General features: G+C 43.1%; 1 protein-coding gene across 3 annotated transcripts in view; it reads right to left on the bottom strand.

The window, feature by feature from the left end:
• Positions 1-1,234: 1,234 nt before the first annotated feature.
• adamts10 (ADAM metallopeptidase with thrombospondin type 1 motif, 10) overlaps positions 1,235-14,757 on the bottom strand; it is a 36,195-nt gene continuing 22,672 nt past the window's right edge. For 2 of the 3 annotated variants that reach the window (XM_040183901.2, XM_078108185.1), the window contains 11 exons: positions 13,150-13,283; positions 10,673-10,796; positions 8,063-8,143; positions 7,136-7,299; positions 6,923-7,049; positions 5,894-6,023; positions 5,404-5,608; positions 4,609-4,785; positions 4,327-4,492; positions 3,897-3,956; positions 1,235-3,786 (listed from right to left, as the gene is read on the bottom strand). In XM_040183901.2, the coding sequence (XP_040039835.2) occupies positions 3,677-3,786; positions 3,897-3,956; positions 4,327-4,492; positions 4,609-4,785; positions 5,404-5,608; positions 5,894-6,023; positions 6,923-7,049; positions 7,136-7,299; positions 8,063-8,143; positions 10,673-10,796; positions 13,150-13,283 (1,478 nt within the window). In that variant the 3' untranslated portion in view covers positions 1,235-3,676. The remainder of the gene's footprint in view (positions 3,787-3,896; positions 3,957-4,326; positions 4,493-4,608; positions 4,786-5,403; positions 5,609-5,893; positions 6,024-6,922; positions 7,050-7,135; positions 7,300-8,062; positions 8,144-10,672; positions 10,797-13,149; positions 13,284-14,757) is intronic. The other variant, XM_040183902.2, reaches the window with a different exon arrangement.

A 14,757-nucleotide genomic window follows, 5' to 3' on the forward strand; every position in this document is an offset into this window, starting at 1 on the left:
GTAATTTCTATTTAGATAGTTCCTTCTTGTGCGCCACAAAGCAAACCCCACGGCATTTGTAAAATAAGTAATGTGTTGACATTTAAAGCCCCCGATTCTTGACAATAGCGCCTTATACCTTATCAGCAGTTACCTGCCGGGACTGTGTGTGTGGAAGGTCTAGAGAGGAGAAGTCCTGACCTCTTCCGCCGGACCACCGTGAGGCCTTGCTTTAGAAAAAATACACGCTGAGGAATTGTGCCGTGAATCACAACTATGTTTATCGATTTGAAAAGGTTTTGTTTTGCTTGTCGATAAAAGTCTCATCCGGTCATAAAAAGCACAAGACTGTGAACGCGTGTAATTAGAAAGAGTACAAACCAGAAAAGCCACATACAGTACTTACTGTATCTCTCTGTCCCGCTGACAGGGTTTTTTTTGCACCATGATGTACTCACACAAACAGAAGCAGTTTGGAGTACTTTGCCACACGTTGACATGGTATAACAACCATGTAGTGTAGTCGAGATGAAGATTAAGGCTGAGATCAAAGATGGCTGTGGTCCTGCAAGGCTGTCCGAAGTAAAGAGTCAGGAGCCGCCCTGCATTTCAGTTTGTTCTGCTTCCCTTTGGGATCGGTTTGCTTCTAATTGTGTGTTTCTTTGTTGTCATCTTGTATCTTGAGTGTGCAGAGGTTTGGTCCAGAGTCCCCTGGGCCTTTCCCCAAGTCCTGCACCTGCATGCATTATTTAAACGTGATATTGATAATTAGGTCCCTTTTAAAACTTTGATAGGAAGTAGCAAAGTAGAAATGCTCAAAGAAATCAAAGAAATAATCTGTTTACTTTGTTTATTGAGGTCTAGTCAGACGTCTACTAGTGATACTACCACTTCTCATACAGGGTCTTTTAATGCTGCTATTTTTGTCAAGTTACTAATAAGACTTAAGACATATTTGCCAGTCGTTGTAAGATTTGAATGTTTTTGTCAGGCATGATAAACAGTGTTGGTCTTGAGATAAAGAGTGTAAAGAGAGTAGAAGTGAGCAAGTCCGATTGAAGAGGGATGTCTCATTCAGATAAGAGGAAGATGATCTTGCTTAATATTTTCCATGAAGTCTGATTCAAAAATAGATTAATGATTTCCACATTTACTGGATATTGTCGTGTACCTTTCAGGTAATTAGAAATAGAAGTAACCGGAGGATAAAATAACTCAAATGACCAGATCTCATTTATTTGAATCAACAATGCACCATGTTTAAATCAATTTAATATTTCCTTTTAAACAGATGTACATGGGGGGCAAATGGAGTCATCTATATACTATTGAAAACATACAGTTCATGTCATGTTATAATCAGCATGTGACAAAATAAAACAACTACCAGTACTGTCCCTCGTTTTTACTCACTTCTTAGTGTTAACCTTAATTATAAGCACAGGTAGATACATAGAACAGACACTAACATATAAATCTCTTCTGAAACTTGTGCAACTCAAAATCATACAAATGGCATTTCAAGATGTTCAGTCATGGAAAATTGTGGCTGACTAGACTGCACACAGTGATGTCATACACTTCCATCTACCACACTACCATCTGACTGTGAGATCCTCATAACCTATTTTTATTCCAGAAAGACAAGTTGATTCCTCAACCATTGGTTCATTTTCATTATTAAAGAAAATAATAATTTAGCTTGGAAATGGCAATATTTTGTACAGTGCCCCTTCCGATTGTTCCGGTATTTGACCTAATTCTACAATTTGCATGGTGTGCAGTATTTTGGGGGATTTTGAGCCCCGAGTGGCCACATAATCCACGTCCGAGGGTGTAAAGTAAAAGCATATATTTGGATAGAAATGAACCATGGAGCCCAAACATGGCCCTTAAAGGCAAAGGTCCAAATATGCAGATTAGTATTATAACAAAAAGCTCAAATTCATTGCAAAATAATTAAAAGCACACTTGTTAAAATAATAACAATGACAACAACAGTGAACCGATAGCACCACTCAAAACCAAAGCACCACAAGACCGAAGACACAGACACAGTGATGACTGATCTCTGAGCAGCTTAGGAAGCATTTCTAAAATTGTTTAGGGTGGAAAACAGCTGAATCTGCATTTGTATTTCCTTAATAAAAAAAATCTGATTTGACCTTTTTCTAATGACTTTAAGGGTGACATAATCAGATTACTGTTTAGATTAGCAAAAGATGACGTGGACTCACACAGGGGTTTTGCAGCTTTGATTTCATAGAGCAGCAATATCAATATTTATACACCATCAATGTATAAAAGGAGGAAGTGTGTGTGATTAATCTACAGACAATCATCACCTGAGTCTGCAAATGCTCTCGACTTTATGGTACTTTATTCCAGCTCATTGTTTAGCTGACCAGCCTATAACTTTACAGCTTTGGTTTTCTGATCTTATTGATTTTGTTCGCAGCCAGCAACTGTTTTCAGTGGAAAAGCTCTTCCTGTTCACTACCAACCCGGCACTAGACACAGTTAGAGACCGGGGGGGCATTTAGCAGTTAAATAGGCAGATATTTCCCTCAGCAGTTCAGAGAGAGAGAGAGAGAGAGAACTAAAGAGAGTGAATATTGTCATAAAGTTATTAGCACCTTCGAATGAGCCGTAACATGTGGCAAAAATGATCCAGCATGAAGAAAGCAAGGACAGCGCTGACGCATTTTCAGATATTGACACTGAGCCCAGCTGTTCAGATTCTGTGCCCAAGCTGACAGTCCGCAGCCAGAGAACAGCATCCATCCATCTGAAAATGTTAGTCGGGACTGTCATCACTCACATTACTAAAGGCAGTGTATCTGTGTTGACCGAGCACAATGAAAGTATGTTTTATTTTACCCAAGGGGTGATAACATTTAAGCAAACTAACTAAAATGGCAACACTACGCCGCGTTTACTGCAGTGAGACATTCAAAGCTTCCACAGATTCCACTTGATTCTTATGAAAGACTTCCACAGAGACATTAAGTGAACATAAAACACATTACTACGTTAGTCCTCTGACTGCTGACACTGTGCAAATCCAACTCTGCTCTTACTTCAGCGGAATAAAAGCGAGGACTTAAACAATACATTGATACGGAACGAAGCCATGGCATAAAACAACGTGGACAAGTAACAGCTATTAGATAACGTAGAAACAAATCTTTCATTTTATAGCATCAGATATTCCTCCTCGCGACCAAACAAATCTGAAAAAACTATTTTCTTTACAAAGTGGATTTTATAACTAAACAAATAGCACCTGTTCACATACAGGTTTAAGAGAGTACTGCGACCAGCCCTGCGGCCAAGGAGAAATATAGTAGCACCAAATATTACAACAGAGTGAAAGAAAGGCAGACGATGGAGGGACGTTATTTCCTCCTTCTATCCGTCTCTCCAGGCGTCAAGCAGCCCTCCCTCCAGTGGAGCGTAAAACTCGCCTCTGGCTGTTCTGGCAGAGTTCGGCCCGGAGAGTCGCCCTGGTCTGTGTTGGATTCTGACTGGAAAAAAGGTCCCACTTACAGTAAAAAGGACCCGTCCGAAGTTAGATCTCACACTTCTCTGCCAGAGGTAGTGTGAGGGCTGCTGTCACAAGGCTCAGGGTTTCAGGCTAACTGCGAGTGTGGGCAGGACTCATAAACTGGATGCTGTGAGCTTCACAGGGTCCAGGTCAGTGTCCCTGGCAGGTCTTGCAGCACATCTGTCTGAAATATGGTCTGCTGCAAAACTTGAACCTGAGCACTAGGGGGCAGTAGGCCACAGTGTTCACATCTTTACACTCTGCAGGGAAGACAAACATCAAACAGCTTTATTAATGTTTCACAATGACTTTTTTTAGAAACATTGCAGGATTTCAATCAAAATACCAAGATATTGTCACTTTTATGCACCTTTATTGTTCAGACTTATACGACTTGTATGGAATGACATAAATCCTCCCGACATTTGGCCTGTGGATTAAATAATTAATTAATCATCCTCTTGATGTTTGAGAAAAATCATATATGCCACATTGTGTGTGTATATATGTGTGTACTATGTTTTAAGATTGTTGTCTGTATGCTAATGTTCTATAAACATACACTTTGAATGCTCCACTTGAGTTCGACCACAAAACCATTCAATTGAATTTGAACATTAATATTGATGTTTACTACAACTGAAAACAACAAGAAAAAGCTGACTAACCAATGGGTCATAAGCTCATGGGCTCCACTACATTTTGAGTGTGGGGGTAGAAGTGCCTAAGTGATATTTGATTAAAGGACTTTGATGTTCTTTCTATGACACATGAGGTGGAGCAATGATTTGACCTCTGACCTTCAGGGTTGTCTGTACTGATGGGCAGACTGAGGTCACATTTGCTCTTGCACTGCTGCATGGCCGACGGCCGCTGATGTTCCAGACACTCATTGGACGGCTGGCCGTTGGGGGTCAGACACTGAACCGAACGCATCTCCTGACCCAGACCACACCTGGCAGAACACTGAGACAACGGGGGGTCGTATTTAAGTACAAAAAGGACTCAAGCTGTAGAACAACGTCCCATTATAAACACGAAAACATGAGTAGGACCAAGAATAAACCAAAAGCCCGTGTTACCTCTCCCCAGGGACCCGTCACCCACTGAGGGGGGGGGCATCGCTGCAGGTTACAGCGCACCCTGGAGGTGGGCCGGCCATGTTTGGAGCATTTGGAATCTGGCAGATTGTCACCGCTCTCACCCCTCTTGCACAAGACCACACGGTGCCTGTAGCCAGGACCGCAGCTAGGCGTACACTGCAAACAGAGCGAGAGATGAAAAAAAGAGGGAGAAAAAGCGTCAGGCAGGGGGCCGACAAAGGGGCCCGACAACACGGGGTCATTGCGGTCATAAAAAAAAGATATCTTCCTGATTCACTCGGCAGAGAGCAGCAACTGATTAAGAAACTAATTCAAGGGCCTGCTTGCTTCCTGAAAGCCAGCTGGACATAATTCCTCTTGTGCTATTGCCACATTGCCACGATGTCAGAGAACATTTGTACACTGTAGCGCCGTTTAATTCATACTGAGCTGTGATAGCAAAGTCTAGTAAGGTGAGAGGTTGAGGTGTTAAACGTAAGGTTTCCATGTCTGTAATGACATAACATCCACTCTCAGACTCCATCAGATGGCTCAAACTAAGGGTTCAAAATGAAAAAAGGATTAGGAAAGTGTAACGATACCTTTTAATGATCACAAATCAACATGATTCATGCGTTTGCTCTGCGCCGACGTTCATTTGCAAAATAAACTATTGCTTCACCCGAGAGGAATCCGGCACAAAACTGAAGAATTGTTTTGAAACTCGGCCACGAGTTTAGTGTAAAAAAAAAATCAAACCACATGCAAGATGGAGGGCCTCTGATGTCTGCTTACCTCTGACCAGTCCAGGGCCAGCCACTCGGGGGGGCAGCTTTGGTTGCTGCAGGGCTCAGTGAGAGAAGGGCGCGGGCTCGTACAGGCCGAGTCGTCCAGGACCTTCTCCTCCGTCACAGAGATCCTCCTTTTACACAACACCTCCCGCGTCTGCAAGCCGCTGTTACAGCTGCGACTGCAGTCCGACCACTCTCCTGTCCACCAGCTGGCGGCAGAAAGGGGTCTTTTTGTTTTCAGCTTCCTCATTTGCATTTCATAATATAGTGTAGACATTGAACTGTACAAAATAGGAATCGCCAGTTCAATAGGACCCAAAAGCCCAACAACACATAAACAAAATGGGTAAATAAAGTGCCGATACATAAACAGCATTACAGTGAAATATGTAAGCATAAAAACGTTTAAAAGATTTGCCTCACTAGCTGATGTACACATTACATAACTCATATTAAATGCAAATAAAATATAATTTTAACAAGAGAGCACTCACGATGGGGAGCAGGGCTCGGTATTGCAGGATCTTCTCTTCTCCTTGGGTTTGTTTTTCTTGTCACAGAAGTGATTGTAGACAACGGAGTGATCCGCCTGCTTCCTGCACACCACCTGCTGTGTCTGCACACCTGACCAACAGAGACAAAGATGCAAATGTAGGTAGGTCAACATTCATTCTTAGGGGTTTTGAAAGGAAAACGAGAAAACTTGCCACATTACTGATTTGTATTATTTCAGTAGTGTTTAAAATGTAACATGTTCAAGTATGTCCGAGCATTTTTACAGTTATTTGGTAATAAATGTGGACCCCCTCAAATAAGCTACTTATTTTCATTATTAGGCATCACAGATCATATCAAAGGGAGGACGTCTGGAATGTATTTATTGTCATCCATTGCTATCTGAATCAATCTGTAAACGAGCCAGTGTTTTCTTCTGTTCCCGGCAACATGTTCAAAGGGCATATCACAGATGTGTCCCCTGAACAAAAAATTACAACGTTATCTGTCGTATCTATGCTTTTCAGTGTGGAGCCGAGAGAGGACTGCCTACCCGATGATGCAAAGCCTGTTGATGTTTGAACTAAACACCTAAACAAACACCCTCCTTCCAACAGAACGTTACCATGTGCCAGAATGACTTATCAGAGGAGAAAATCTGCTCTTATCAGGTATCATGGATCATTAACTCACAAAGGCCGCAGAAGAAAATTAGCTTTGTGACAACATGGACTCCACAAACACACAAACGGGTTACCAAACGGATTCTTTTTAGCCATTTAATCCTTAACCTTTATGTGACATCTGCCCCAAGTGAGGGCCATTCATCTGCTCACGAAATCACATCATGACGAACTCGGGAAAAGGCTGTGTGCCCCACAGGGTAAATCATTGCATTGTGGGGCACAAGACAGGCTTTCGATGAATGTTAAAGCAACGATTGTATTAGCTTTACTTATAGTTAGGACAATGCAACAGCCTCCTTCTGTACGTGCGAGCTGGCTCGTTGTGTTTCTGTGTGATTGTACCTCCGGCACAGAGAGCGGAGCAGCGTGACCAGGAGGTGTAGTGCCAGGCGAAGCCAGTCAGAGGTTCCCTGTTCATGGGGGGGTTGAAGCGATAGTGGATCCCTGGGTTCTCCTCCCGCACCAGCACCTACACATAGAATAAATCAACCATTTCACAGCCCGTGATTGAACATGGCATTTCTTCGTAGAGGTGGGGTCTCTCTCACTTCCTACCATGACAATCAGGGTTATGTTGGTCGGCCCCAGGGCTTCGAGAGTCTCTGGTCCATCAGTGGGCCGCCTGTAGTGGAAGGTGGTGCCCGCAACATTGAACCTGCGAGGCGTGTCGATGGTCAGCTTCCCGTTGATGAAATACTGGTCTCCTTTACTCTTCAGCACTGGACACAGAGGGGAAGGAGAAGTACTTAGAAGGAAAACGGTAAAGTCAAAGGAAAAACAAAAAAGTGTACCCTAATGTCACCAACTGCATCAAGATCATTGGCATGGGAGGAATCTTTGGAGCATAAGCTTTTTATTTGTTGTATTACTGAGCGTTAGATCATTATTAGACAATGCCTCAAGAGAAAAAGACCAGGTGCTACTTATAACAATAACAATGTGTCTGTATTATTCAATTGTCCCAGTGAGTCATGACAGGTCAAAAAAGTCATTTAATGGATTTGTTCCATCTCGATTCATCTCTCCTCAATCTTATCTTGAAAGAGATCTCAATTCCTAAAACGTATCACAAGAAGTGAGGGTTGAGAAAGGAGGATGGAGGGTCGAGAAAGGAGGAGGCTTGCTGGAGAAGCAAAGGTCGTAGTGTATCCTTTGCGGAAGAGTTTTTGGCAGTTTTTAAATGATCTCAATCCTACAAATGTTTAGGAAAAAGGCTGTTCAGCCGTTTACAGTTTGGGTAGTTTCTTAGAAGGCTCTGTTCACCACATTTTTAATGACATTCACCTGATACCTGTGTTTTTATACAGCATTTAGGCTTCAACTAATTCCACTGCTATAAACCTGACACAGTGTTTACAAGTGCAAACGGCTGCAGTGTCAATGTTCCCTTTCTCAAAATATATAAAAGGTAGAAGCAATCTGTCATACATAATCTATGACACATTTCTATAAACTTTGACATTAGCATGAAAATCCACTCACCCAGGTAGTTGAGGGAGATGTTGAGCTCTTGTAGGTGGATGAACACTGATCCTTTAGGAATCCGGACCACCTCTTCATAACCTGGAGACACACAAAGAAAAGCGAGGTGAAGAAGGCTTATTGGCCGGGGGGGGGTCAAGAGCGATGCACAAGTTGTGTTTAGCTCAGTGGGATGCCGATGACTAAGCAGAGGCTTCAGATTCCAGCTGCATTCCTGGCCAGGGAAGAGAAGCCGGCCTCAGCTGCTCGGCTTCTCTTCTCTCTATTCCCTCCGTCTGTTTTGGTCTTCTGTCCTCTGTTTGTCACGTTCATCCCACCTCCACTCTTCATTCGCCAGCTCTGCTCTGCTGTCCAGCCAATGTAGCCCTGCAAATAACTTGCCTCACTAGAGAATGAAACTATTCCTTTCAAAGCTTTGACCACAAGAGGAAAGGAGAGGTTTTGGCTTGTGACCTCTGTTTGGAGCTGGATGAGCTTGGACTGACCCCGCTCTGGGTTTCTAGATGGAGGCGTCGAACAATATTAGACAGAGCTTCAGGTATTTGCCCTCAGAGACAAACAAAGAGAGGGCAAATGCGGAAAGTGCGTTCATCTGGTAACAATCTGGAACCTGTTTGGGAAACAAAGCGCAAAAGGAGCTATTAACCTTCAGCGACCCCTCAGCGCCTACCGGTCACAGGCTGGATTCATTGAAATAGACTCGCTGCAAGCACATGGCAACAATTAAATAATGCAGCGGCTTTAAGAAGCCCCAACTTCCTTTTCATGTCTTTACTCTTTCTGTTTTATGTGTCGGTTTTGCGGTTTGGTTTAATCCAAGACGGTATTTAAATCTGTTATTTAAGGTCGTAGGAGTTCAAAGAAATCAGAGGCTTTTAACAGAAATGTGATTCTGCCAGTGATGAATTATTTTGTGTCCTGAATGAACTTGTAGTCTAAGTTCTTGGTTCACCTTTAGGGGGAACCACAAGTAAAGATGGTGCGAGGCGTGATGAATTTATCCGATGTGCACAAAGTGGTTGGGGCACTTGGTTGTTCACCTCTGAAACCTCTATTTGCTTAGAATTTAGTTAGAAATGAGACGTTGTCACAATCTTCATTTGAGTAAATATTTTTTTCTATGATTCTATGTTTCTATATAATGCATGCCACTCTTTACAGGGATTAAATGAAGGAAATAAATAAGTCTATGAATATGCAATAAAACCTGGCCGTTATTTCAACTCCTCCTCTGCATGGTGGAGGTAGAATTATGACACTCGACACCTTGAGTCTTGACAGTACATTTTGTTTGTAGGCCTTCTGGTGAGGATGATGCAAAGACCAGTGCGTGGAGCATGCAGCGCCTGCGTGCATTCAGTGTCCCGTCGAGGCGTCTGCAGTGGATCTTTTTAAAAATAGCTCTCACGGTGGATTCCGTGATCGGCAAACACACGAGTAGACAACCTACCCTTCAGCTTCAGCCTTACTAACAGATTTTTTAGGCCACCGATAATCGCAGATATTTTGAGGCTGGTTGAGGCCTCAGCTGGGGTTGACAGGCTGGCCTGGTCTCTGCGGTAAAGAGCACAGCTGCCTCCTCAGGGTGCGTCCCGTGTGAGGAAGCCTGGAAGGGGTGACTGGTGTTAACAGTTGGGTGAGAAACGCTAAAGTTGGTTTTGCAGGGAGAAATGTTGCCCGGAATAGAAGCACCAGCAGCCGGACCTCAAACCACACTGGTCAGATCTCCCTTAAATATGTCTGCTACGGGTCATTAGGTGGCTTTTGGATAAATATATGTGTGTGTGTATTCAACATATGGTATGTATATGTGCACATCTATTTGTGCATTTTTTTTCTCTTAGAGCTCATGGGTTGGCTCAGGAAGGTTTTATGTCGTTCCTTCATATGGGACATTGAGTTGACTTCACACCCTACATTTATTTTTATTTTTTGTTTCATAATTGTATATCCATAAAGCACTAGCGTGGCTCAGCGGAGAGCAGGGTCGTCCGTCAATCCGAGCATCGACTGTTCAATCAACGTCTCCACTAGTCCGCACGGCGATGTGTCCTTGGGCAGGACACTTACCGGTCGCCCTGCGTATGGCTGTTCCTGTCATCAGTGTGAATGGGTGAATAAAGACGTGTCGCGTAAAAGCGCTTTGAGTGGTTGGAAGACTAGAAAAGCACTATACAAGTACAGTCCTTTTACCACTGCAGCTTTGTGGAAACAAATAACTGCAACAGTATGCTGCTGTGGAGGGAGTTTGCATGAGAACAGACAATTATTGGATGCATTTTGAATGTCTGAGGTATCATAACTCAAATTTCAAGGCGCTGTCCAAAATGCATTCACTGTCCAGAGCATCAGAATCCAAATGTTACGTGTGCATTTGGACAGCAGTGCTATTATGTTGCAGAACTTCTTCATGTTAAATGCCTCACGTAAACATAATCTTTTTTTTTTTTTACAAAAGCAGAGCATTTTCCAAATGCACTTTAACTCCCGCCCTCCCCTACAAATGGAAAACAGGAAAGATAAAAACTTTATCTCCGTGTGGAAAAACCTGTGGCAGCAAACTCCCAAAATGTACGCGATGACCAGTGCTTGGGTGTTTTAGTTCTGTACCTCCTTCCGGCAGCGAGTCGTTGAAGAGTCCCTCCACAGACACGCAGCTGCTGCCGTCACCCCCACAGACGCGGCAGCGGTCCTCGCGGACGTCCGAGCCGAGGACTCGATCGCAGCCTACGTGCTGCAAAAAAAAAAAAGAAGGAAGAAAGTAGTGAGCTGCAGGGTCACATGGGGTCAAGGGGCACAGTCAGTACGTTGAGAAGTGTCAGAGGCTGGGCTGAGGGATTACCTCTAATGTCTTCCAGACCGCTTTTCCAAAACACAGAAATATCAGATGGTAAGTCCAGATGTGTTTTCTGATCCTGTGCAGACATAATGCTCTTAGGTTGCTAAACTCATAGCTGTCGACATAAATAAGTTTCATGATGAGCGAAGCAGGTGGTTTTACTCAAACTCTTTAACAGTGAACCAAACCTAAACAAACGTGGAGGGAATGAATGGCAACTGCTCGCACACTTGTATATTCATATGGCAGTTGTTTATTGTAGAGAGGGATAGTGAAGCTTAGGTTTATTATTACTTTTACACTGATTACAATTCAAAACCAAATACCGAGTTGAAACTGTGATTCACTCCATGGTTAACCCATAGCTAAATAATGTGGGTGAGTTATTGAAAGTTAAAATGATTTGGGTCCAGATGAGTAGGAAGCTTCTTGTTCCTACATGCAGACATCGTTTCCCAGAGCACATTGGGACTTATAATAAAACTGCTAATATGTAATATATAAGAGAAAATGTAATGTAATTCAAGTGAGAGATGGGACAACAACAGATGTTCACACCACAATGAATCATCAGTTAATGAATTAATGAATCAGGTACTGGTGTTGGTTTGTGTATATCTGTGAACCGAGAAATCACTACAGACTGCAAATAAACTCTAAGTGTGTGTTTGGCAAAGTTAAGCTTATAATTAACCGTCTAATAATAATAATTCCGAGTGATATCAAATTTTCTCTCCGTGTGTTTTTATTGTTAGCACTTACCTGTTTTATCATGTAGCACTTTTGCATTACAAATTAAATGTATTATTATTATTATTAAATGTTCAAGTGGAACCAGATATTTGTATTCAACACTACATTATCATTTATCTTCTGAGCATTCTGATATAAAACCTCCCCCTTGAACTGCACTTATGAAGTCTACTCAGGTACAGTCCTGCCATTTTCCTGATGAATCAGGCCCTGTATACAAGTATAAGCTCTGGAAAAAGGGCCTCCGAAAGACCTTCCATCTGCAGCGCCATGTGTTGTTCAACTAGAACATCTGTTCCCAGGTATCTCCAACACAACATCCTCGTATTCGGTTTCTCCCCTCATTATCAGGCACCAATCTTAGAACTGAAAGCAGCATGCAGCAGCAAACCAATGTAAGCGATTCCTCCACAGAGTGTTTGAATTTGTATGCGTGCACGAAGCCTACGAGAGGCGAGATGATCGCACAGAATGAGATGATCTCACTGGATTGTAGACAGAAGAAGGCTAAAGTAAAAGGAAGTGAAGGAAAACAAAAAGGAGGGAAATGAAGAACAAGTCAGAAGGGGAAGGAAAAATGGAGAGAGAGAGAGAGGGAGAGAGAGACACTGCAGTGAATGAAAGCCTGTCTGCAGTGCAGACAGCTGAGCTGGAGGGTCACTGAGTTCCTCCCGAGCAGAACAAAGCCGAGGGAAAAACTATGTGCAACGGGAGAAAAGAACAATGACGAGATGCTGATAAACAAAACCCTCTTGCTCAACAAGTTCAGCCTCCCTCCCTCTCTCTCTCTCTCTCTCTCTCTCTCTCTCTCACTCACTCGGAGACTTAAAATAAAGCAAGATCATGGGTGGTAAGAGCCAGGAGATGAGGAGCTGAAGAATAAAGTCTCCTGGTACTCAGCAGGCCACCGCAAAACAACAGGCTGGAGATCCTGAAGTTTTTTCTCTTCTTCCTCACTTCGTTCCCTCCCCGCCCATCGCTCAGACCTACTTTCTGAAGAAGAGCTAAATCCAAAATAAACATCAAGTGGACCTAACGGCAGAAGGCGAATCAACAGCCTCTCTGTAAGCTTTGCTTCATTACCATTAGTTTTTTTTTTTTTTGTCAAATTGGGTTCCAGGAACCTGTTGGAGCTCCGTGTGGTCGCCACGTCAGAAGGAGCAGCAGTGAAATGTTGTGTTTTCATTAACAGCTGGGATTAAGAGGGCGCATCGCTAATGGGAATCCAAGATCGCTGCCAAAGTTAAGGAAATTCCTCAGTTAAGCAGCTGATTGTGATGATCGTCAGCAGTCAGAGTGTAAACCAGACAGTGGCTGCTGTCCAGAGTCTAGACGGCGAGTATAAACAATATTGTCTCAGTCTTGTGTTGATCCCCCATTGTGCTGTTTCAACTTAAAGTGTCTGCTCACATGCAGATGTCGAATGGCTCCAATGTATTTCAATAAAACGCTGGCGTGGGAGCTTACAAACACACACAGAAGGGCCTTATCTCACCTTACACTCTCCGTTAACACACACATCCAGAGAGTCGTCTCGGCAAGGCGTGCCGTCCACCACAGCTGGAGCACGCTCTGTGTAGAAGTTGTATCCTTCTGCCAGGCAGTTGAGAGAACAGGGCTTAACCCCACCTGCACACACACGCACACACACAGACACACACACACAGGGAGCATTTGCATTCAGTATTAATTCATCACAACATCCATCTACATTATAGCACACACACACGTGGTAACAAACACAATCAAGGTTGTCAAATGGCAAGCACAAGATCTTTAAATGATTTTGTATTTCATTTAGTTTGTTAATGTATATGTGTAATTAAGCTTTGGGACAAACATCAATGACAAGATATCATCACAACAGGACAACTACATGGACCTTTTGTCAAGGTCAAGAATGAACTTCAAACTTTTGCTGTGTCAATGTTGAAACGAATTCCTTGAAGAAAAAGAAAAAATGAAAAAGTCAATGATAACTTTGCCAGCTGTAATCATCCAAACAGCTACTAAACGGAGCTTGAAGGGATATTGTTTTGTTAAAGCCAAAACATCACTATATGAGCTCTGTTCCCCCCACGGCCCTCAAATGTGATCTTTGCCCAGTGAATGTAATGGAAAAAGGATGAACGCTTTCGAGACATCTGTCCAAGAACTGAAATTGCATTAGCCTGCTAGCTTGTTGCCAGCAATTTGCAGTCTGAGCTGATACAAATATTCCAAACCGTGCTGAATTCAATGTGGTTTTCACTGAGACAGCAGTCAAACCTCCTGCAGATCTTCTGCCCAAGAAAAAAAAATTCTGCACCAAGTTGTAGGTTCACCAGCAGCTCTGTAAGTCATGTTGGGAGTTTAATCTACTGTTTTTTACGCGTTTTGGAACATCTAATTCACAAAGAGGACAACTGTCACCAAACAGGAAACCTTAAAATATCAATGTGACAAGAACAAGTAGTGAAAATCTATGAAGTAAAGGTTAATTATCGGATAGAGACATATGAAGCTTGTTATCACCATTCGATTTGAGCTGAATTCCTTCTTTACTTCATACATCACAAATGCATAGAAGTTCAGTATTCAGTTGCTCCACTGGCGTTAGGTAGCGATGTAAGACAGTGAAGTGAATCAATGTACACACACCTGTGATGAGACACTTAAGAATGATTGGCAAATTACTCTATTTTCTCACACACACACACACACACCTCCATCTCCTGACTCCCAAATGTAGCCCAGGTATGGAGGAAACAAACACATGCACACAAACGCCCTCTTGCAGTCCAAGTGGTACACACTTGCGGCCATGTATCACTGGGTGGATTTAGGCACGTAGACGTGGACACGACTGGGCTATGCTTGTTTGTGCTGGCAGCGCTGAAGCAGGTACCGTGTGTACTGGGAACGAGAGGATGTACTGGCACAGCCTGCACACAATAAAGAAGTCAGAAAATGGAAAACTACAATTCCCATGGAGCATAGCTTTGGCGGGGCAATGTGAGCTTGCTGCACGGTGTGTATCATAGCTTGCAGGGTGTGTTGTATGGGGTGTGAGGGTTGAACGTGAAGGCTCCTAAGACTGCAAGAAAAGCAATGCAGAGCGGCT

This window comes from Gasterosteus aculeatus, chromosome 8 (genome assembly GCF_964276395.1).
Source record: "Gasterosteus aculeatus chromosome 8, fGasAcu3.hap1.1, whole genome shotgun sequence".
Lineage (NCBI taxonomy): Eukaryota > Metazoa > Chordata > Actinopteri > Perciformes > Gasterosteidae > Gasterosteus > Gasterosteus aculeatus.